Source organism: Pyrus communis, chromosome 4 (assembly GCF_963583255.1).
Source record: "Pyrus communis chromosome 4, drPyrComm1.1, whole genome shotgun sequence".
Classification (NCBI taxonomy): Eukaryota; Viridiplantae; Streptophyta; class Magnoliopsida; order Rosales; family Rosaceae; genus Pyrus; species Pyrus communis.
Window position 1 is genome coordinate 18,634,834 of NC_084806.1, and position 22,120 is coordinate 18,656,953.

At 37.5% G+C, this 22,120-nt stretch overlaps 2 protein-coding genes across 2 annotated transcripts; one reads left to right on the plus strand and one right to left on the minus strand.

Annotated features, from left to right (window-relative positions):
• Positions 1-1,347: 1,347 nt before the first annotated feature.
• LOC137731792 (suppressor protein SRP40-like) lies at positions 1,348-6,875 on the minus strand. The gene is made up of 7 exons (XM_068471010.1): positions 6,544-6,875; positions 5,832-5,896; positions 5,187-5,221; positions 4,252-5,000; positions 3,669-3,752; positions 3,519-3,580; positions 1,348-1,718 (listed from the first exon to the last, which is right to left on the minus strand). The coding sequence occupies exons 1-7, from the start codon at positions 6,787-6,789 to the stop codon at positions 1,613-1,615; spliced, it is 1,347 nt and encodes a 448-aa protein (XP_068327111.1). The 5' UTR covers positions 6,790-6,875; the 3' UTR covers positions 1,348-1,612.
• A 2,391-nt stretch (positions 6,876-9,266) lies between these two features.
• LOC137731129 (large ribosomal subunit protein uL30y-like) lies at positions 9,267-10,909 on the plus strand. Its single transcript, XM_068470220.1, has 6 exons — positions 9,267-9,585; positions 9,699-9,796; positions 10,032-10,089; positions 10,202-10,281; positions 10,369-10,471; positions 10,567-10,909. The coding sequence occupies exons 1-6, from the start codon at positions 9,403-9,405 to the stop codon at positions 10,780-10,782; spliced, it is 738 nt and encodes a 245-aa protein (XP_068326321.1). The 5' UTR covers positions 9,267-9,402; the 3' UTR covers positions 10,783-10,909.
• The last annotated feature ends 11,211 nt before the right edge of the window (positions 10,910-22,120 follow it).

Sequence of the window (22,120 nt, forward strand, 5' to 3'; positions counted from 1 at the left end):
ATGCATGGAATATAATCTTTATAGGTTACCGTCGCCTTCCCTTTGTCAAAAGCTAAGAAAAAGTGATAAAGCGAATATTAAATATTAAAGAATTAGATTGAGAAAATGAGCAGTCTATTGAGTGGGATAATACTTGGATACTCATTAGTGAGGGGGTATTTTTGCTCTGCACCATAACTATGGTGTATGATCACTACACACCTAATTATTTGCCATATGTTATTTCACTTAACTCTAGTTAAGTTTCACATTTAAAGTTACTTTTTCACTTTTGAAGAAAAATAACCAAAGTTAAGTGAAATAACACGTGGTATATAATTAAGTGTATGATGAGCATACAGATAGTTTGTGGTGGTGATCAAAATGTACTGTTTAGTGAGTAGTTATCTTTTGATTTTGGCTAATGATATCTTAACATACGTTTTATTGTTTAAAAAAATGTATATGTTAATATTTTTTTTTTGGGCTTTTAAAAACAAAGAACGCGTGAGATTTTTTATTAGGCCAAGCCAAAAAATGAGTAAGAGTATTCATTAGTGAAAACTTAAATTTTATCCGATTAAGTGTACTGTTTAAGTTGTTATTGGAACTCTAAAAAAATACATCATGCCCTATAATTTTATGAAAACACGAAGGAGAAAATTATACTTCAAAGCATGCAAATACCATTTTGCCCAAAAAAAAAAAAAAATAAACGGAATGCAATACAATCAGCACACCCGCCACTTAACCTAAAAATGTGAAACATGTGTATCACAAACACATATTGAGTGACGCAAGAGCACATGTGGTTGTTGAGTCAAACACATGAGCAAAAATATGAATCACAAACACATACTGAGTGATGCAGGAGCACGTGTTTGAGTGAAACGCATGAACAAAAATATCCAATCCAACGATGGGCAATTCTCGGAGACGTGGAAAATCTATCAAATTCTAACCCACCTATATTCTCCAATTTTGGCTATTTTTTTTCAGTTTTGGGCAGTAGTCCTAGACCTAGCTTTGATAAAGCTAGAGGTTAATGGGGGCACAACACAACCCAACCACAGAAGTGATAAAGATTTAAGAACATTTATCCTTGCACTCAAAACATGTATAAAAATGCGAAAAAAACATGTAAGCATATCTTCAAACAGCTCCTACAATCTGTGTGGGGAGAGGACACGGCTTCCTCGATGAGTTCATTTTATATGGAAAAAGATGTACCAGTCATGCATAAACTATTTGCGGCTAGACATGCAAATTTTTGAAAACCAAAGTCTTTCGAGTTAACAATTACTAGCACGAAAAAATAAAAAACAACAAAAGAGAAGAAGAACAGAACGAATAAAACGGTTACAAAGAAACTTAACTCATCACATAAATACTCTGTAGCCAAAATACTATCAAAGGACTGGAGCCAGCCTTCCGTGTTTCAGAAGGGAATAAAATGGCTCGTTTCATCAATAAGAAGAGGAAGAGTTATAATAAACTCTAAATAGGTAGACGCTAGTCCTTTCATTGAAAACTTTTGTAAATATAAAATAGGCCGGTATCATGCTAGGTCAAGGAAGAAAACGTTTCTGCAAGTGAATACCGGTCTTGATTTGTGCCTTAGAAAACTTTCCGATTAATCTTCATCAGAATAATTGAACTTGACCGAGTGTGACTGCAGATCAATCAGCCCTCCTCTGTATGTCCCACGCTTCTTCTTGGTCTTTTCATGCCGAAAATCCCTGCAAATTCAATGTAAAGCATAATTAAGAAACAAGTGCCTAAAGAGCGCGAGGCATTCTAGCGTGGTGTGTGCACACGTGCATGTGTGAATGAAGGACATAAAGCTTGAGGTCTAACGTAGTTCTCAACAGGAAGCATCACAATTAGCTCAATAATAGTAAGAAAGACACTAGTTATCTTTTTTATTTTTGAATATTTATGTTTAAGAGTGTCAAATCATTCAGCTCTTTCTGTACACAAGAAATATATTTTAAAACCCCTTCCCTATCCAAACCCTAGTAGGACAGATGAAAAATAGTTCAGGAGTCCTGCTCTACTGGATGACAGTTTTTGCGAAACTGTGAGCGGCAATTATTTTACACTGTAGTGTTGGATTACAAACAAAAGGAGTGGGGTTATTAGCCATAGGATCCACATGTTGTGCACAGGCGCTCAAAAACAGTGCATTAGTTGAAACTTGAAATACGTAGGAGTTTTCCCATCAAAACCAATTTCACTATAGTAGAGGTCCACAGGAGAAAAAGAGAAGGATGGTTAAAGGTGAAGAAATAGGAGAGAGCAAAGACTTAAGAGACGTGGTCCCTGTTTTTCTGAAAATAATGTAACTCTAACTTATGCGTTTGAAAATGCGGAAAGACATAAAATTTTGATGAATACAAAAAACAAAAATTCATTTGCATAGAAGTAACATGTTTTTCTAACAGTACAATTATTTCCTAACAGCCAATATGTAGAAAGGATTTATACCATTTGTTCTCAAAAAAAAAAAAAAAAAAAAAAACAAAAGGATTTATACCATTTATGTTTGTCACAGCTTTCACAGATGATCCTCTAACCCTTAACCCTTTCCCTCTTCTAGTATGATGCTGGATTTTTCTTCTCTGAACATTTTAACTACTGAACCCCCATTCCATTCTTTATCCAAGTTGACTTCCAAGGCAGTATGAGGGGTCTCCGTTCAAACAAATTAAGGCACAAGAGACATCTAAATGTAGATTTGATTACAAGTCAGCTAGATGATTTTTTATTTTTTTTCACTGTGAACCCCACTGGCTGTTTACCCAATTAACACCCAAATTAACTGTCCGTCAACCTACAACCTGTCCATAGCCTGAGTCCAACTTAAATCAAATAAATCCTATTACATTTAACGCCCTTCACTAAACATAACCAAACCATCTCAAACAATTATTCCTCACAATTCATTTTATCCAGGATTGGTGTCATCCTCACCCGATTGCATATACATGTGTGTATGTATAGATTGTATATCTTGATTGAGTCATTCACATGAAATCCTTATCTCAACTACACTGACTTAATGGGCATGTTGGTTTGAACTTGCCAGTGATGTGCATCTTTTTTTTCATAATTACAAACATGTCCATGCCACCAAAAATGGCAGGCCTTGCAGCAATCCATTAAAGCTTCACAGGTGTTTTATAATCATAAAATACAATATTTTTATATATGCTATAATATAACCATAAAAGTTTTCACCAGATAACTATGTGAAAACTGCAAACTTGTTCGGTTTTTAATCCAACCAACCACTATAAGATTTAACAATACAAATGGGAACAACGCTTTGGACTACAAAAAACTGACCCACTCTCTAATAGAGGTGTGCCCTACCATTTGTATGTGGGAGCCACGTCTATCAGAGTGTCGGTTTTGTTCATCTAACTAGCATTGCTCCAAAAGGAAAAGCAAGATGAAAATTCAAAAGAGCATAAAACAGTTTAAAATACAACATCTTTAGTTAACTTTAATAAATAAGTGGCAATCAGCATACACACCTTCCTCTGACTTGCCCAAGAATCTCTTGTGCTTTTGCACCATAGCCAATCTCCGAACCATCCTGCACAGAATTGAGAGCGAGAAATTAGTGGGGACAAAGATAAGTACAGCTTACAAGAAGATAATACATAAGCTAATCAGTCTCACACCTTTGCCCAGTAAGAATTATCTCGAAGCTTCTCATCAACAAATTCCACCTCATCGGCTTTTACCCTTTGAAATGCAGTCTTTGGCTGCACTAACAGCATTTATCAACATTGTTTAACCCTGAAGTTACATAAGTATAATGCGCAAGAGAGAAATTGAGAAATAGAGAAAAGGAAACAAGCATGAATCCAACAACAACATCAAGCACCACACGCGAAACTCATGCATAATATAGATCACAATAATAGTTGAGAAGAAAATTTCCCAAGAAAGAACTCATTTGAAATGACTTAGTGAACAGTTAAAAGAATACGACTTCATACCACCTGCAAAATCAGTAAAATTAGATCTAAATAATACTAGGACAAAAGAGCTTGAAAAAAGTAACAAATGAAGATAAAGAGTTCAATTTGAGGCGAGATTTTCATTGATTTTGATTCACATAAAAAAAAATGAAGGAAAATGCATCTGACAAGTCATGTAGAACATGCCAAATCATGTAGAACCTAGAGAATCTCAAACAAGGCTGCATGAATAGATCACATCTCAAATGGTTCCTATCACTCATAAAGATCAAGGAAATACCTCAGCTGAACCATTGTGTTGCTTCTTGTTTTTCTTAATAGAAGACTTCTCAGCACTTTTATCTAGTTCACCAAAATTTTCAGCTTTTCCTTGTGATGCATTGTTATTTACTGGTTGCTCATTTCCCTTGGATGATTTTGAGCTCTCTACCTTCCTGCACTTGGATTCTTCATCTTCTTTGTTGTCGGCAGGCTGTGAATCATTTCCTTCAGAAGCTAATCTTTTTCTTTTTTTGGAACCTTTATTCTCCTTATCAGTAGCATCCACATCTGATATCTTGAAATCATATTTTCCAGAACTAGTTCCATTCCTATCTCCTATACTAAGCGCCTTCCCCTTCTCACCACCTAAACTTTCAGAAACCAAACCATCTTTCTTTTTTTTCTTACTTTTAGGTTTGACACTCTTCCCATCCATTGGATTGTCATCAGCAACTGATTTACCAATTTCAATTGCATCATTTTTTCCTTCCAAGCCATGCTGCTCTACACCAGCACTGAAAGAATCGGTACTTGACTTGTTCTTCTTTTTCTTCTTAACCTTTGGTTTCTTTTCTATCTCAGAATCACCAACACCATTTTCCTTTAAAAGTACAGCATCTTTAATTTTTTTTTCAGTTGCACCAAGAAACTGCTCTGATTGATGTTCTTCGGCTGCACCAGCAAGAGAACCAGAAGCTATCTTGGACTTCCTTGCCTCCTTGGATAACTTATCCGCCATTACCAGCAATTGGAAGGTATCCTTAAATACTGTGCAGAATTAAAAGACTAACATAAGCACTACATACAAATAATGAACATATAACTACATCCTGAGACTCATATTCATACGCATAAGAGAAAGAAAGAGAGACAGAAAGAGAGAGAGAGAGAGAGAGAGAGAGAGAGAGAGAAATGCACAATGAAAAACAAAAATATTTATAAATTCCTGCATACCTTTCTCCTCGCTGTGGACATTTGTGTCTCCACTACTACATAACAGAGAAACACAAGTTAAATTAGAATAGAAACTGAAATTTAATGTTTATCTAAACAACAGTATAATCACCAAATGTATTTGAGGCATTATGGCAGTCTGCCAGACAGCATCAGGATTTTTCCAATTAGATTTCATGCTAGTGATTGCCATCAGCAGAATTCTAGGATGTTGAACAAAAACCTAAGATAACCCTCTAATTAAAACTATTATTTAAAAGAAAATCCTTTAATTTGAAACTACTTAAGCATTAAAACAAAATCTATCACAGTTGTGATAACATTGATTTCCTACTAAAGGAACACTACAAAATCATCAAATCCCAAATACCTATACCATGAAAGATTAGCATAATACCATCCTTCTTTCTAACTCCACATCGCTGAACTTACAAAAAATCAGAAACAAAAAAAGTTTCGTAATTTATGTTGCCACACAAAAAATATCATCTGTATTAAACTCATACCGTTGAATACTTTAAATAAAAGCGTGTAACGATTTAAAGAACCATTTTAAAAGTATTTGAGAAGAAGTTACAATTGATGACCGTCTTCATATAAATTCATTAAGAGAAGAAAAATAAGTTGAAGAATTGGTCAACTCACCACATCTCAGAATACTTGCAGTAAATTTCTCCCAAATCCAGTGGCAAATCCTTCAGTTCACTTTTCTGCAAAAGGGTCAATAACCAATTCTGAATTCAATTCACTATCAACCACAGAATACAGTAGACACTTATCGTATTGAAAGTCTAATACTTGGTTAAGAAATTGTCCAACTCCATCTTATGCGACAATGTTACGAGTGCATTACTATTCATTCATATTAGATATGAACCAGGCCAACGAAAAAATCATAACGGATACGATAACAATACTGGATTAACTACTGAAGGTCCAAAACAAACTGTAAAATGCTCTACAGAGAATGCATCGACCATTTAGGCATTTTTCAAGAGTAAATTGTTGCAATGGTCTTTGGTCCTTCAATTTTAATCAAATTGGAGCAATGGTGGAATCATGGTTCCAATTGGATTAAAGTTGAGGACCATTTTTCCAGTTGAATTAAAGTTGAGGGACTATTGATACAAATTTTTTTATATGATTTTTCATATTTGCCCCTTAATTTAGCTTTTCATAGAAGTTCTAACGAAATTGACGAAAATGATTTAACTGCACATTTTGATGAGACGAAAGACCAATGGTAATTAATCAATGTTCAAAACAACTTGTTGAGAATGCAACAATAAAAATTCATGTATGCTCTGCATTTTCATATTTTTCCAGGCAACCAAACAGAAAATAGACAAGGGCCGACCTCGATTCCAGCTTCAGAAAGGAACTTTTTCAAGGTTTTGGAGAACCCATTGTTTTCCAGGAACCGAGCCACGGCGCGGAGGAGTGGACCCTTCTGGTCGGGACTCAGAGTTTGTGCTCCGTCGGCAGAGCTATTAGGCTTCCTGTGCTCCATGTCTCGGTTTGCGAGCAGAACTTGGCGAGGCTTGAATGCGAGAAGGGTAGGGTTGATAGCGTCCTCCTGCGTGCTTGTTAGGGATTTGGGCATGCGAGGATTCTGCTCTGAGTAGGTTTATTGGAGGAGGACGAGGAGGGAGAAGGCTCCAACGCCGACTGATGAGGTTTTAGGAGGAATTAGGGTTTATTCGTGGCTGTGATTCAATATTCGGACATGGAGTTTGACATAATTACGAACAATAACATTATATTGGAGTACTCATCACTCACCGTGAAATGGATGGCTTAATCGTCAAAACGGTCTCTAAGATTTGCATAACAAATCACTTTGGTCCCTAAGATTTCAAATTAATAGAAGTGGTTCCTGAGATTGTCCACCATCTATCATTTTGGTCCTTCTGCTAAAAACTCCGTTAAGTGTCCCGAAACTCTTGGCCAGAAGTTTGGGCAATTTTCAAAGCTTCGTAATTCAATCGTTTCTTAACCATATTCGATTCATAATATATCACGATGAAGATAGGAAAGTGTAGAATGAGATTATACCTATTTGAAAGCCCAATGGTTGCCGGAGATGGCAGGAAAATATCCTCAAAGTTGACTGGTCCAAGGGAAAACTGGAAAATTCGTTGGAAACTGAGTAAATTTTATACGTTCATAACTTCTTCAATACTCAACGAAATCAAATAATTCAAAAATGACGGCGATTTAGCCACTTTCGAGACCAAGATAACCACTTCGAGCAGTTTTCGGCCAAATCACAGAGATTTAGCCATCAAAAAAGGTACCATTCCCTTCGTCTCGTCGAGAAGTATGATTTTTATTTTTTAATCACTTGATTTCGTTGAGTATTGAAGAAGTTACGAAAGTTTAAATTTTACCCAGTTTCCGGCGAGTTTTCCCTCGGACCAGTAAACTTTGAGGCTATTTTCCAGTCATCTCCAGCAACCATTGGACTTCCAAATAGGTATAATCTTATTCTACACTTTCCTATCTTCATTTTGATATATTATGGGTTGAATTTGGTTAAAAAACGATTGAGTTACGAAGCTTTGAAAATTGCCCAAACTTCCGGCCAAGAGCTCAAGGACACTTAACAGAGTTTTTAACGGAATTACCAAAATGATAGATGGTGGACAATCTCAAGAACCACTTCTATTGATTTGAAATCTCATGGACCATTTTGGCGATTTAGCCGAAATGGATTTATGTTTTTTTTTTTTTTTTTTTTTTCAAACAAAATTACTTTCATTAAAAAACTAGTACAAGAAAGAGAGACCCAAAGGCCTCTCATAAACAAGAGTAGGTAAAGCAAATGGCTCAGACAAAATAAAAGTTGTAACCCAAGATACAATAGGAGGTCCAAACAAACTTAGGCATGTAGGTAGAAAAAGCAAACAACAAAAAACCTAATCTAAAGCAATATAAACCAAATCATTGTCACCGTCGCATCCTTAAAGGAAGCCAAACTCTGAATCAAGAGCATAGATACCAGATCCAAAATCCCTTCACAAACCCCGGCAAATATATACAAACAAATTACCATATGGATAGAAAGTGAGGTTAAGGGGTATGTAAAATACCCTTACTGTGATGGAGGCTATAGAACACTTGGTCTAGATGGGAACCGTCATGCGGGTTGGGGGAGGAAAAGTGAGGGAAGGAAGTGGATCTAATATCCAATTTCGGATCGGAGCCTGCAGATCCAAGCATATGATGGAGGTGGGATGGATATCATGGCTAAAGAGGGGGGAGGAAGGAAAAATAACAAATAGAAAGTAGTAAAAATGGGTGAAAAACAAGACTAGGAAGGAAGAGGGGGTGGGAAGCTGTAAGAGGAAAGGGGTAGAGGAGATGGGAGGGGAGGAAAAGAGGGAAATGGAAGAAAAAAAGGATATGGCAGAGGAGATGAAAGGGAAGAAGGAGGAGAAGTGGGAGGGTATAGCGGATTGTGAGAAAAAGGGACGGAGAAGAAAATAAGGGTAGGTTGCCATCGACACCCAAGCTAAAGGTTAGGGCTGGCCACGAAGTAGAATGTTGGGTTGGTGTTTCAATAAAGAGAGTTTGTTTTTCTAGAAAGAGAAACTAGAGAGAATTTGTTTGGTCTCATTCTAACCGATTGAGCTTTGTGTTTAAGTTACAACCAAGTAAAAATTGAAAATCTACTTATTATTAGGTCCTACGTCCATTGTCTCAGTCTCTCTCTCTCTCATAATTGTTTGGTTCTGAAGTTAAGAAAAGCCAATACACACTCACACAACAAAACTTTTACTTGTTGACAACATCTAAGAATGACACACTCGTAACTTTCTCTTTCAAGCATTTTTGTAGCGTTGAGTAACGAAGAAACACTTGACGAAAATAGTTTGTTCGAACAGTAACTGAGTCCAATTTAACGCAACACTATCAAATAAAATTTCAAAAATCTCTAGTTAATGGGTGAAGTGGTTAATTTATTAATATAATAGATCGAATTTGGATTACTAATTAGCTTAACGGGTCGAATTTAGATCATCCATATAAAAACAGTTTTTGCTCAATCTGACCCAAATCCACTAAACGCAACGCATTGTCAGCTCTAGATTATAGCCACCACCTAAAACCCTAAATTTTGTTTCCTCAATCTCTCTTTGCCTGCAGCCGCCACCCGCACTCTACTCCTTTGTACTTCTTCTACTCCTGATACCATTTTTGCAGAGAGAGAGAGATGGCCGAAGAAGTGAAGGCGGCGCCGGTGGTTCCAGAGTCAGTGTTGAAGAAGAGAAAAAGAGAGGAGCAATGGGCCCTTGCTAAAAAGCAAGACCTTGAATCTGCCAAGAAGAAGAGCTCCGAAAACCGCAAGCTGATCTACAACCGGGCCAAGCAGTACGCCAAGGAGTACGATGAGGAGGTACATATGCAATACACGTTTGATTAGTACTGTTCTATTTATTTGATCAATTTTGGAATTGGTACTGGGATTTCAATTGGGTTTTGATGGTCTAATTTGTCCCCTTTTTTCAGCAAAAGGAGTTGATTCGATTGAAGCGCGAAGCAAAACTGAAGGGTGGGTTTCATGTAAACCCAGAGGCCAAGCTGTTGTTCATCATCAGGATTCGTGGGTATGTATGAATTTGGTTTAATGCCGATTGCGTTTGTATTTTTTTTTTTTTTTTTTTTGTTTGTTTTTCAAACAATCGATTTGTTAGATAAAATGTTGGATTAGGGAGCCGAAAGGGTTCGAACCCATGCCAAACGCTCCTCTCTACCACTGTGGTAGAGGGCCACTTGTTGATTGGGTTTGTATTTGGTTTAATGCTGATTGTGATCATTGTCTTGGTGTTTTTTAACATTCAGAATCAATGCTATTGACCCAAAAACTAAGAAGATTTTGCAGCTTCTTCGATTGAGACAGGTAAAATCCTGATCGAATCTCGTATTTCTGGAATGGGTAATTGCAGTAGAGTAATAAAATGCAATTGATATTTTAATTCTCTGGTTTTCATTCGATTTTTGGGTTGTTGCAGGTATTCAATGGTGTGTTCTTGAAAGTAAATAAGGCCACATTGAACATGCTTCACAGGGTTGAACCCTATGTGACCTACGGGTATGTCATTTTTTTTCGTTTCGAGCTTCATAGTCTCATGATCGTTTATCCCGGGTTGTTTTGTTAATTTGATGTAATGGACTTCAGGTATCCTAATTTGAAGAGTGTCAAGGAGTTAATCTACAAGAGGGGTTATGGGAAACTTAACAAGCAGAGAACTGCTTTGACTGACAATTCAATTGTTGAACAGGTAGAGAAAGTACATGATTAGTAAAGTTTAATAACGTGATCAATTTTTGTTTAAACGCATTGGCGTTCTTTCATTGACATTTCTTGAAATCACAGGCTTTGGGCAAGTTTGGAATTATCTGTGTGGAGGATCTTATCCATGAAATCTTGACTGTTGGGCCTCACTTCAAGGAGGCTAACAACTTCCTTTGGCCATTTAAGCTTAAGGCCCCTCTCGGTGGTCTGAAGAAGAAGAGAAATCACTATGTTGAAGGTGGTGATGCTGGAAACCGTGAAGACTATATCAACGAGCTCATCAGGAGGATGAATTAGATTTATGCAAGTATTCTTCTTTTTGAAATTTTGAGGTGTTCACTTCTTTTATTTTGCGTCCATCAACTTTATAAGACTTAGTTCTCCTATTTTGTCGTGAAATCTAATTAGTGATATCTTTACAAAATTTCAACGTGCTGGAGAACAAAGTATTAAATAGGAGTATGCATGCTACATTTTTGGTTTCAAGTTCTCATGCCATCAGAATCTGCTGTCCTTGCCGATCAGTTTATTCAAATTTTCAACGTGCTGGAGAACAGATTATACCAAATTCAAAGGTAAGGTATTTTATCACAAAAATATATGAAGAACGAAGGTTTAGATTTTGCAAAAAATCTAGGGTTTAGGGTCTTGGAGAATCAAAACTTTGGAGTATGAAGATTTAGGGTTTAAGGTTTTGTTTTTGTTGTTGGCATCAAAACTTTGTATGAATCGAATCAGAGTAGCAAGTAGTGACTGTTTGGTGGACATCAAAGCAAAAGCCCTATCTATTTCTCTCCCTCTCCCTCTCTCCCTCTCCCTCTCTCTCTCTCTCTCTCACACACACACACACACACACACACACACACACATTGTTCCTCTAACCCTGAGAGGCTTTCTCTTGTAAACTTGTAAAACTGACAATTGACCGAACGAATCTAATAGCTCTTGTTCAGATGTGCAACTTTAATGTGCGCTTTTGGTGTCCATTGACGAATTTTCACTAACGCTCAACCCTTCCCCTCTTCGGGTATGATGACTCTCTCTCTCTCTCTCTCTCTCTCACACACACGCACACACACAGATCGTTCCTCTAACCCTGAGAGGCTCTCTCTTGTAAAACTGTTAGACATTTGACCGAACGAATCTAATAGCTCTTGTTCAGATGTGCAACTTTAATGTGCGCTTTTGGTGTCCATTAATGAATTTTCACAAACGCTCAACCCTTCCCCTCTTCGGGTATGATGACTCTAGACCGTCTCTCTCTCTCTCTCTCTCTCTCTCTCTCTCTCTCTCTCTCTCTCTCTCTCTCACACCGTTCCTCTAACCTTGAGAGGCTTTCTCTTGTAAAACTGTTAGACATTTGACCGAATGAATCTAATAGCTCTTGTTTAGATGTGCAACTTTAATGTGCTCTTTTGGTGTCCATTGATGAATTTTCACTAACGCTCAACCCTTCCCATCTTCGGGTATGATGACTCTAGACTGTCCTCCGCAATGTATATCTTATAATAGCTTTAAGGGGATGAGAAAGTGTGTTAAGCCTTACAATGAGCTTGCCATAATAATGTGATTCAACTTCGACTTGGTGAGAATCGGACTTAAAGCCGCTCTCACAAGTGAAGATGAATACAACTAGACTGTAGTGCTAAGTGATGCTTTACCATTAAACGTGTACAACATATTTACATAAAATAAGTAGTAATTGTTGATAGCTTTACCATTTACACCAATATTATACAAATAAAGAGTTGTTCGAAATATAACCGCTCTTATTTTACAAACGTACTCCCAAATTGTGGTGCCTTGACCACTAAGCAATAGTTAAACTATATTTACACAACTTGTTTATGCTGCTTTTCAATGCTATTCCACTCTTGAGATTGATTCATTTTTCTCTTAAAAATCCAATTCTTTCATTACTAATCAATATAGCTTATAAATGTCAGTTACAAACATTCTCAAAATAAAAAACTTCTCGATTTACCAATAAGCAGAAATAATTAAACTGAGAAGCTACAAATAAGTAATACGATTCCGATATGGGGTAATCATCAAGAATAAGAGTAAAATCGAGTTGGGTCATAGACTTTTGGAAGAACCTAGATTATAATATTAGTAAAATCGATATTGTGACATTATGAAATTGTGAAATTGTGAAATTGTGAAAATGTGGAAATGTGATATTGTGATATTGTGAATATGTCTTATGGTGAAATTGTGAAATTTGTGAATATGATATGTGAAAATTGCAGTTAATATGTGAAATTGTAGGAAAATAGAGAAATTTGAATAATTGTAGAAATATGTGAGACTTGTAATAAATTTATGACAATTGTAGGAAATATGTGAAATTTGTAGGAAAATAGAAAAAAAATGTAAAAATTGAAGAGATATGTGAAAATTGTAAAAAATATGTGAAATTTGTTGAAAATTTGTAAAAATTGTAGAAATATGTGAAACTTTGTGAAATATTACGAAAATAGGAAAGAAATTAAATTTGTAAGAAAGAAATTAAATTCATAGGAACAAAATTAAAATTTGTAGGAGAGAAATTAAATTTGTAGTAAGGAAATTAAATTTGTAGGAAAAATAAATAAAATTGTACGGACGAAATTAAATTTGTGTGACGAAATTTATTGTGTTATTTTTTCATAGATATCATTGTGGTTGATCAATAGTGGTCGCCACTCTGCCTCCACTTCGGGCCAAAGTGACCCGGCGGTAGAGATACCGAGTAGAACCCAGGAGGCCATTGCCGAGTCGTCGGCATGCCCCAATACAACTGCTACATTGGGTCGGGTGCCTCGATCTGCCAGGCATGTTCATAGTTAGAGACGGCATGAGCCTCGTGCCAGCCCCACCTCACCTTGTTGAAACTAAGGAGGCCGATGCTGATTCGGTAGCTATGCGCCCGAAAGGAGACGGAGAACTCGCAACTGGGAAGAAGACCAAAGTGTGGGGGATGAAATTTGACCTCCAACCGGATCATTGGCTTATAGCATAACCAGATCGTAATCGATTACAACCACTCAATTGGCAAGCGAACCTGAAAGGCAACAGCTTGTTGACTGACGACATGAGTACCATCGTCTGCACCAAGTGTCCCATGCTTACCTCTTCATGGAAGAAGCAATTCCCAGGTGCATAACGATATGATGAGAGAGATTTCGGTATGTATGGAGTTTTTTTTTAATTTAATATTTTGTATTTTTATTTATTAAATGCATTTTTTAAGCTAACACCTTTTTTTTTTTTTGTTTATTTCAGACCAATGTATCCATCGACATGCACCACCTGGGTACGAAAGAGTACATACACTGGGTGTGGGCTAAGCGGTACAAGGAGTGGAAGTATGAGATGCACTTGTACTACAATACTTGTGCATTTCCTGTTGAAGCTTTTATCGATCACCCCCAGAGTTTGCGAAGAGGATTGCCAAGTGGGAGTGGTTATGTGGTCATTTTCAGAGCCTGATATTTTCATTATATTTTTCTTCTAATTTTTTATTTGTTTATATTTAACTTTAATTAAAATTTTTAATTACAACGAAAATCGATAGCAAATAAGGCTAGCCGGGAAGCGAAGCCATCCCTTCATCATTCCGGTTCTGGCCCCTATCTTTTCGAATCAAGGAACGATGTGAGAAGGGTTCGTTTTTTTCGGAAGTCGAGGCTTGGGAGATACACATGCAATTACAAATTTTAAAACTATGATTGATAATTTAATTGTTTTTTTTATAAGCTTTTATGTTGCAAAAGAAGGACTAGTCCCTTGCCTACCTCTCCCAACAACGACTAGACATGCCAATGGAAGAGCTAACACCTGATCCAGATGTGTCTTTGTAGTTGATGATGGACGGGGTTGGGTGAAGAAAAGGCAAAACGGCCTAGGAGCGGGTTGGATCGGGTTCGAGATCTCGGAAAGTCTTCTTCATCTAGTTGTCTGACAACATGCAAGGCGTCTTCCAGACTATAGTAGTTGGAGATGGAGCTAGCAGTCATGTGCCAACGAGGATAAGAAGCTAAAGAAGAAGAGCGCCAACGAGAATAAGTTGTGCGCCATCAAGAAAAAGCTCGGGAGGCAGTCATGCACTAACGAGATGAGGGCCTTCTGCTTGCATTGATGGGATAGCCCGAACAATGTCAGCCTCTTGCATTTGCCTTCTTAATCCTTCGAGTGACCTTCAGCCACCATCCCACCAGCCACCCAGTAGTCATACTTAGTTTAGTATTTACATATAATTGTATGAATATTTTATTTATAATAATCTAAAATTTTAAAATAAATCAAAATATTAAAGAATAGAATAAATAATATTTAATTTAAATATTGTTTTAGTTAAGAATTTTAAACAAAAAATTTAAAAACATTGTTCGACGATTCTTTCATCGGGCAAAATATTTTAAAATTTTTTGTTGCTGAAAACCTGGTGAAATAATAGCACAGCATATGTTTCATTCGTTGGGCCAAGTTGGTCAATGCACTTTGCTTGATGAAATAATTTTGTTGGGTAAAATACAATTTGTCTGACGATTTTGTACTATTTGTCAAGTGAACTCTGCACCAACGATATTTACGCGACTAACATTGCTCGACGGAATGGCTTTTAACTTATAAAAAAGGGCTTTTGTTTCATTTAAAAAAAAAAAGATGGGTTTTGACACACCTCGATCGAGATCAGGGCATGCTGGCCGTCACGTGGAAGTGACGTAACCATGTGCACAGTGCGGAAGCTAATAAAATAATAATAAAAGTACGAATAAATAAAAACCAACTTTACACAAAATAAGAACATACATGTGCAAGCGTAAGTGTGAAAAACAAAGTTCAGAGCTCGAAGACCTAATGCAGTCCGGGAGAAATAACACTACAAAAACACACCCAAAGGTGGTCCTACCCAGGTGATAATTTGTCAGATATGCCGGGGAAATCCTCTGGGGAGCCACCAAAAGTGCTAGCCAACTAGAACCTGGAGGGGCGCAAAACAAAAAGTGTGAGTGGGCAAAAACAAAGCTTTTCAAAAACCATTTCATAAACAAGGTTCTAACCCCTCGCCGTAAAACCTGTATATTTCCCAGAAAAATAGAATATACATATATATAAGTCATGCTCAGAAATATGCCATGCCAAAAGCCTCGAAATAAAATGCAAGTGCTCAGGTAATGTCAAATCAATGCCATGTAATCTGTCAGCCGGAGTCACCTAACGTGACCTGTACGGCTGAATCTAGAGCTCAAATCTCCCTCTCGCTAACTATACCTGCACACGAGTCGGAACCACCTAAAGTGGTCTGTACGACAGGACTGGGTGTATAATAAGTACGCTCAAGTGCTACGATCACGTGAAGGCTGGGCGACTAATCGCGGGTCACCTACGAGTCGGAACCACCTAAAGTGGTCTGTGCGACAGGACTGTGCACCTAACTTGGATCCAAGATGAGCATGTGGTGCGGGAGGTGAACATTACGTGAAGGACTGTGCCCAACTCTGGGCAGGAGCACTAACACCGGGGGTGCAGGTTATGAGCTCTCTATGCATCTCAAATCACTACTGAACATGAATATAACCATAACTTACCTGGCACTTACCTGTGCGTCTGCAACACCAACATACATATATATATATATATGCTACTAATAATGCATAAACAAACTGCAAACATAATGCATGGCATATAAATGTATAAATGTTTCCAAACACTTTCTAGGAAAAACGTAAGTATATAGGTATATACGGAAAACCAAAAGCCCACTCACTGATATGTAGAAGGGTCGTAACCCCCTTGCCTCGAGTGACCGTGCTCGTCCTTGGGATAGGTCTCATCTATATGCGAAACAACTATAAAAACGTTAATTTTAAAGCACATAACCAACCTTATGAAATAACTTCTCATACAATGCTCAAATCGGGTGTATGAATACACCAACGTGATCTACTTAACCTCAGGAACATCCCCATATTTTTAGAAAAATTTTCTGACGCCGCACGTGCCCCCACGCGCCGGCCAAGGCACGGCCACACGCGCCGGCCACGAGTAGGCACGTGCCTGGCACACTGACGGCGTCAGTTAACGCCGTCAGGAATATTCCGTTAACTCTGACAGATTCCGTTAACGCCGTTAGGAATATTCCCTCCAAACTGACGGAATATTCCGTCATCTTCTCCGGCCAAACTCCAGTGCCATCGCCGGCGCCGGAAAACCGAGAAAACTTCAAAACCTTGTATCTTCTTCGTTTTTCAACCAAATTTCACAAAATTGGTACCAAAATGAAGCTTACAACAAGAGGAACAAATCCATATCACTTTCAAGCACTAAAACCCATGGAATCTTGCCGGGAAAACACCACCAACTCCGGCCAAGCTTGAAACTCACGATCCCGACATCCAAAACCTTCAAACGAACCACCCCGAGCCTCCTAAGGACATTACCAAGCTTCCTACAAGCTTGAAGTTCCCAAAAACACAAGAATTAACGTGTGCATGAACAGTGACCAAATCAGGATATCCCGAGTTCGACGTGAAAACGAAGGTATCCTTACCTGAAATGGGTATGGTTGAACTCCCAAGGACCTCACGAGCACGAATATGTAATTTGTTTCCACGATCTGTGAAGGTTTCAATGGTTTTGGTTGTCGTCCGTACAAAGAGAATAGGAAAGGGAGAGAGAGAGGGTTCGAGACAGGGCAGGGAGAGAGGGTGAGTGAGTGTGGTGTGTGTGTGGTCCAAAACCAGCCAAGCAACACCCAAAAACAACCACACAACGAAACAACCATAATAGGGGCAAAATCGTCATTTCACCCCTACGGTTCGAAAATCCGGAACGGGCTGTCACAGGTTTTCCCCTGTTTTGTTTATTTATAAAAAAAATAAAAAAATCTACATGTATCTGACTTTTTATTCATGTATAGTTTCATCGAGATACAATCTCAATCTTGATGTAACTTTCTTATTCCTAAATGGGCTTCTTCAATTTTTATAAATTGTTGGATCAAAATTATAAACAATGAAACTTTATTTTGCCCGACAAAATAATTGTTGGAGAACAATTTAGAAACAATAAAATAACAGAAATACAGAACCGAAATACTTATACTTTATTATTCAAAAATACTTGTAATACAGAATGCAATTATGTTATAGTAACAAAAAAATTAAAATGATACTAACTTGAATGAATTGAAGGTAGAGGCTAGCGCAAACGCTATGTCCTTCGAATAGTATTTCCGTCCCACTCGTGTGCTTGTGGTTCTACAACGTCTATTCGACCAGGATACAACTACCTAATTCTACAACCTGCATTGGATTATAGAACTCTAGCGAATTGCTTTGTGTGTTTACTCTCTGGAAATTTTGTACGGAAGACAAGGGGGAAGAAAAAGATGATTTTTGATGGAACTGAGGACTCTAGTTATATAGGCTCTTTTATACCTCTTCAAACACCTTTTGGATGTATCTGAAGCTATACAACTCTTTCCAAAGAGATACAACTCTTTTCAAAGAGTTGTGTCTATTAATCAAAACGTTTTTAATTAATTTAATTTAAAACTTAATTTGAAATTAAAACTAATTGATCAGATTAATTTTAATTCCTTGGCACCAAGTGCCCCAAGGCCAAAGGCCCTTGTCTTGATTAATTAATATTAATTAATATTATAGTATAATCATCAAGCCTAATCCACACAACTATAAGACCCAAGCCTTCAATCTATTTCCAAATGGTCCAAGTTCTAATTACTAAGAAAAAGGAATAAGTCTATATAAAAGCTAGTGAAAAAATACTGTTGACCAATGTGGGACAAGAGGGTCTCAAACTCCTACAATAATTTGTCTTTTTTTTAGTGCAAGTTGCTACCTTCATACGTACGTGCGGTCGCCATACCCACTTACGTAAGTGCAGTCGCCATACTAGAGGATACGCCGTTGTATTACACCTATCCCCTGCATATAGATTTATCATATGCCCGAGAGAACGCGTGTCCTCTCCTTGTCATCTTTTATTATAAGGTTCGTCTGTGTGCATATCCAAACCAATATATATATATATACAGAGAGAGAGAGAGAGAGAGAGAGAGAGAGAGAGAGAAGCAATGGAGGCTCACAAAGAGAGAAGAGAGCAGCTGATGGAGGAAGAGAAAAAGAGAGGAGGAGGAGGAGGAGGAAAGAAGAATAATACAATAACTGACGATGAGTCTGCAGCAAGCAAGAATATGAGGGTTGGATTTGACCCCGTGGCTAAAGCAATCATTCAAGACTGCATAATCAGTCATGACGGCGGAAACCGCGGTGGAGCTAAAGGCCCTGATGATGTTCTTGCGTTCTCCCGATCTGTTCACAAAACTGACCCTTCACTTGAGTGACTGCGTACTGATCAGGGTGAATAATGTAACATTTCTACTGTATGCCTTTTGAAATATTATATATCTTGTTTTTTAATTAAAAAAAATATATCTTATCTGCATAATTTAACAGTACAATATATATTGGGTTTATGTGTACCATATTGAATTCTCGAGTCTCCAACACTCTTGAGGAATACAAAAACTCACCCCTTGAAAGTGTTGATCTTGGAGATACAGAGTTATGGAGCCCACTAGTCAAGTGAATCCATCCAATAAATACAGAGTTTAAATTGCAAAGTTAAAAAATTATATATAAAAAATTAAATTTCAACTCTCACTACCCCTGCAAAACATGTAGAGAAGGGTAAAAAGCATCCCTTGAATCAACCTTTCATGTGAACTGCAGGTAACGAGATTAACATTTTAAGACAATATTAACGGAGTAAGAATTATTACCAAAAATAAAGACTCCTAAGATTCTAAAAGGGTAACTATTTGAAGACGAAAAAATAACACTTTCTAATACAAGTGAATCCAGTTGAAACAACTTAAATGCAGAGCATGGCTGGTGTGACAAAAAATATAAAACAATATTGATAAATAAATCAAAAGGTATAATGGTCAGATTTGCAACATATGGTCACGTCCCGCAGATATATCTACACGAAGCATGATCCAAATTATGACAACCAAGAAGGATTTCCCGTGAGTTATCAAAATAGCTATCTTGTGTGTGTACGTATATCAGATAATATAAACAACAAGAAGCTTCAGATAATATAAACAACATGAAGTTTCTTCATCATATAATTGAGAGGATAAGGTGAAATTCAAGGCCATACCAATTGGTACGTATTAGCCACTTATGATATTTCTAAATATCTAAATGCATGTGAGGACGTTGGACCCTCGTCATCTTGCATACAACATATGTTTACGAGACATACTCTTTTATATCCGTTATCTCATATTTAGGGGTGGTTCGGTATGGGATCCCAAACTGAAAATGGAATCCCGAATCTCAAACTGAAAATTTTGGGGACGGGAATTTGAACACCAATCTTAAACCAAAAATTTGGTATTCCCAATTTTCAGGATTTCTGAAATATTTTCGGTATTTAGGGATGGTTTGGTATTCCCAAATTTCATACAAATTGAAATAACAATCATTCATACCAACTTAAATTAACATGCAACCCAAATAAAATAAGTAACAAAACCCAAAAGCAAAAAAATATGTTACAAACCTAATACGTTTGAAAAATAACAATACAATTGTTTTATTATTTCATATTGAAGAAATAGACACATTTGTGGGAGGTTCGTACCGGCAAATGTGGCGATAAATGGCTATGGTTACTACCTATAGACCACACCATTTATATTGCTACTAGTAGTTAGCAACTGTTCAAATGTATAATATATATATATATATATATATATATATATATATATATATATATATATATAAAATACTTATTTTTGGTTTGGTATGGGATTACTGAAATATTGAGTAGACAATATTGAATCCCATATCAAAATTTCGGGACCTGACACACCTCGACCAAAATCAAGGCGTGCTGGCCGTCACATGAGGGTGACGTAGCCATATGCGTAGTGCGGAAATAATAATGATATAAAGAAATGTGAATAACTAAGAACCAAGCTAGCTAATTTACACCAAGCAAATATAAGTTCAAATCCCGATATTTAAGTGTGATACACCATAATCAAAGCATAGGTAGCCAAAGTGCAGTCCAATAGGACAAGTACTAATTATACAATACCAGAGGTGGTCCTACATTAGTGAAATCTGTCAGAACCGCCGTCAATTCCTCGTAAGCCACCAACAAGCACTCCTACCTAAAACCTGGAGGGGCGCAAAACAGAAAGTGTGAGTGGGTAAAAACAAAGCTTTTCAAAACCATTTCAATTATCAAGGGTAGTAACCCCTCGTCGTAAATCCTGTATAATATCCCAGAAATAAGAATACATATCTATATCACAACCATGCTCAGAATAACAAAATTCACATATATGCCATGTCAAATATCTCAGCATAAAGTACGTAAACCAGGTGATAAAAATCAATGCAAATGATATGTTAGCTGGAGTCACTTAATATGAGACCTGTACGGTTGAATCTATAGCTCATCCATCTAGCTGGAGTCACCTAATATGACCTGTACTGACACACCCCGACCCAGAAAGTCCACTTGGACCCTGAATCGAGCTGTGCTGGCCGACACCTGGAAGGTGACGAAGCCATAAAATGTGATAGTGTATAAAAAGTGAATAAATTTGAATCTAAAAGTGTCTAAGTACCAGAGTGCGCTACGAGTGGGAGCGAACCCATTTCACACGCGATGTCAGAGCATAAGTAAGGTACAGTAGTGTGGGTAAGAATCATACCCTCAGAAATATCCATCAATACTAAGATTCACCACATATTCTTGTCGATACAAACTCAGTAGCTAAAACCTGGAGGGCACCAAACAGAAGGTGTGAGTAAGCAATAAAACCAAGCTTCCCAAAGTTATTACCTCTCTAAAAGTAATGCCCCTAAATGTAAAACCCGTATCGTTTTCCATAAGACAGTACAACATATATACATATATCCAAACCATACTCAGAAATGACCAAAACCACGGTTTGCCATCAACTCCACCATATATTAATAAGTAGGCCAAATGAACTAAATCAATACAAAGTGATATATCAGTCAGAGTCATCTAAAATGACATGTACAACTTATCCATATCTCATCAATCATGGCTAACATATAAGTCGGAGTCACCTATAGTGACCTGTACGACTTATCCATATCTCATCAATCCTGGCTAGCATATAAGTCGGAGTCACCTATAGTGACCTGTACGACTTATCCATATCTCATCAATCATGGCTAGCATATAAGTCGGAGTCACCTATAGTGACCTGTATGACTTATCCATATCTCATCAATCCTGGCTAGCCAATAGCTCAATAAGTATACCTGCACACGAGTCGGAACCACCTAAAGTGGTCTGTACGACAGGACTGGGTGTAAATAAATACGCTCAAGTGCTACGATCACGTGAAGGCTGGGCGAATAATCGCGGGTCACCTACGAGTCGGAACCACCTAAAGTGGTCTATACGACAAGACTGTGCACCTACCTTGAATCCAAGGTGGGCGTAAGGTGCGGGAGGTGCGGGAGGTGAACATCACGTGAAGGACTGTGCCCTGGCCACGGGCGGGAGCACTAACACCGGGGTGCAGGTTTATGAGCTCTCAATGCATCTCAATATAACATGT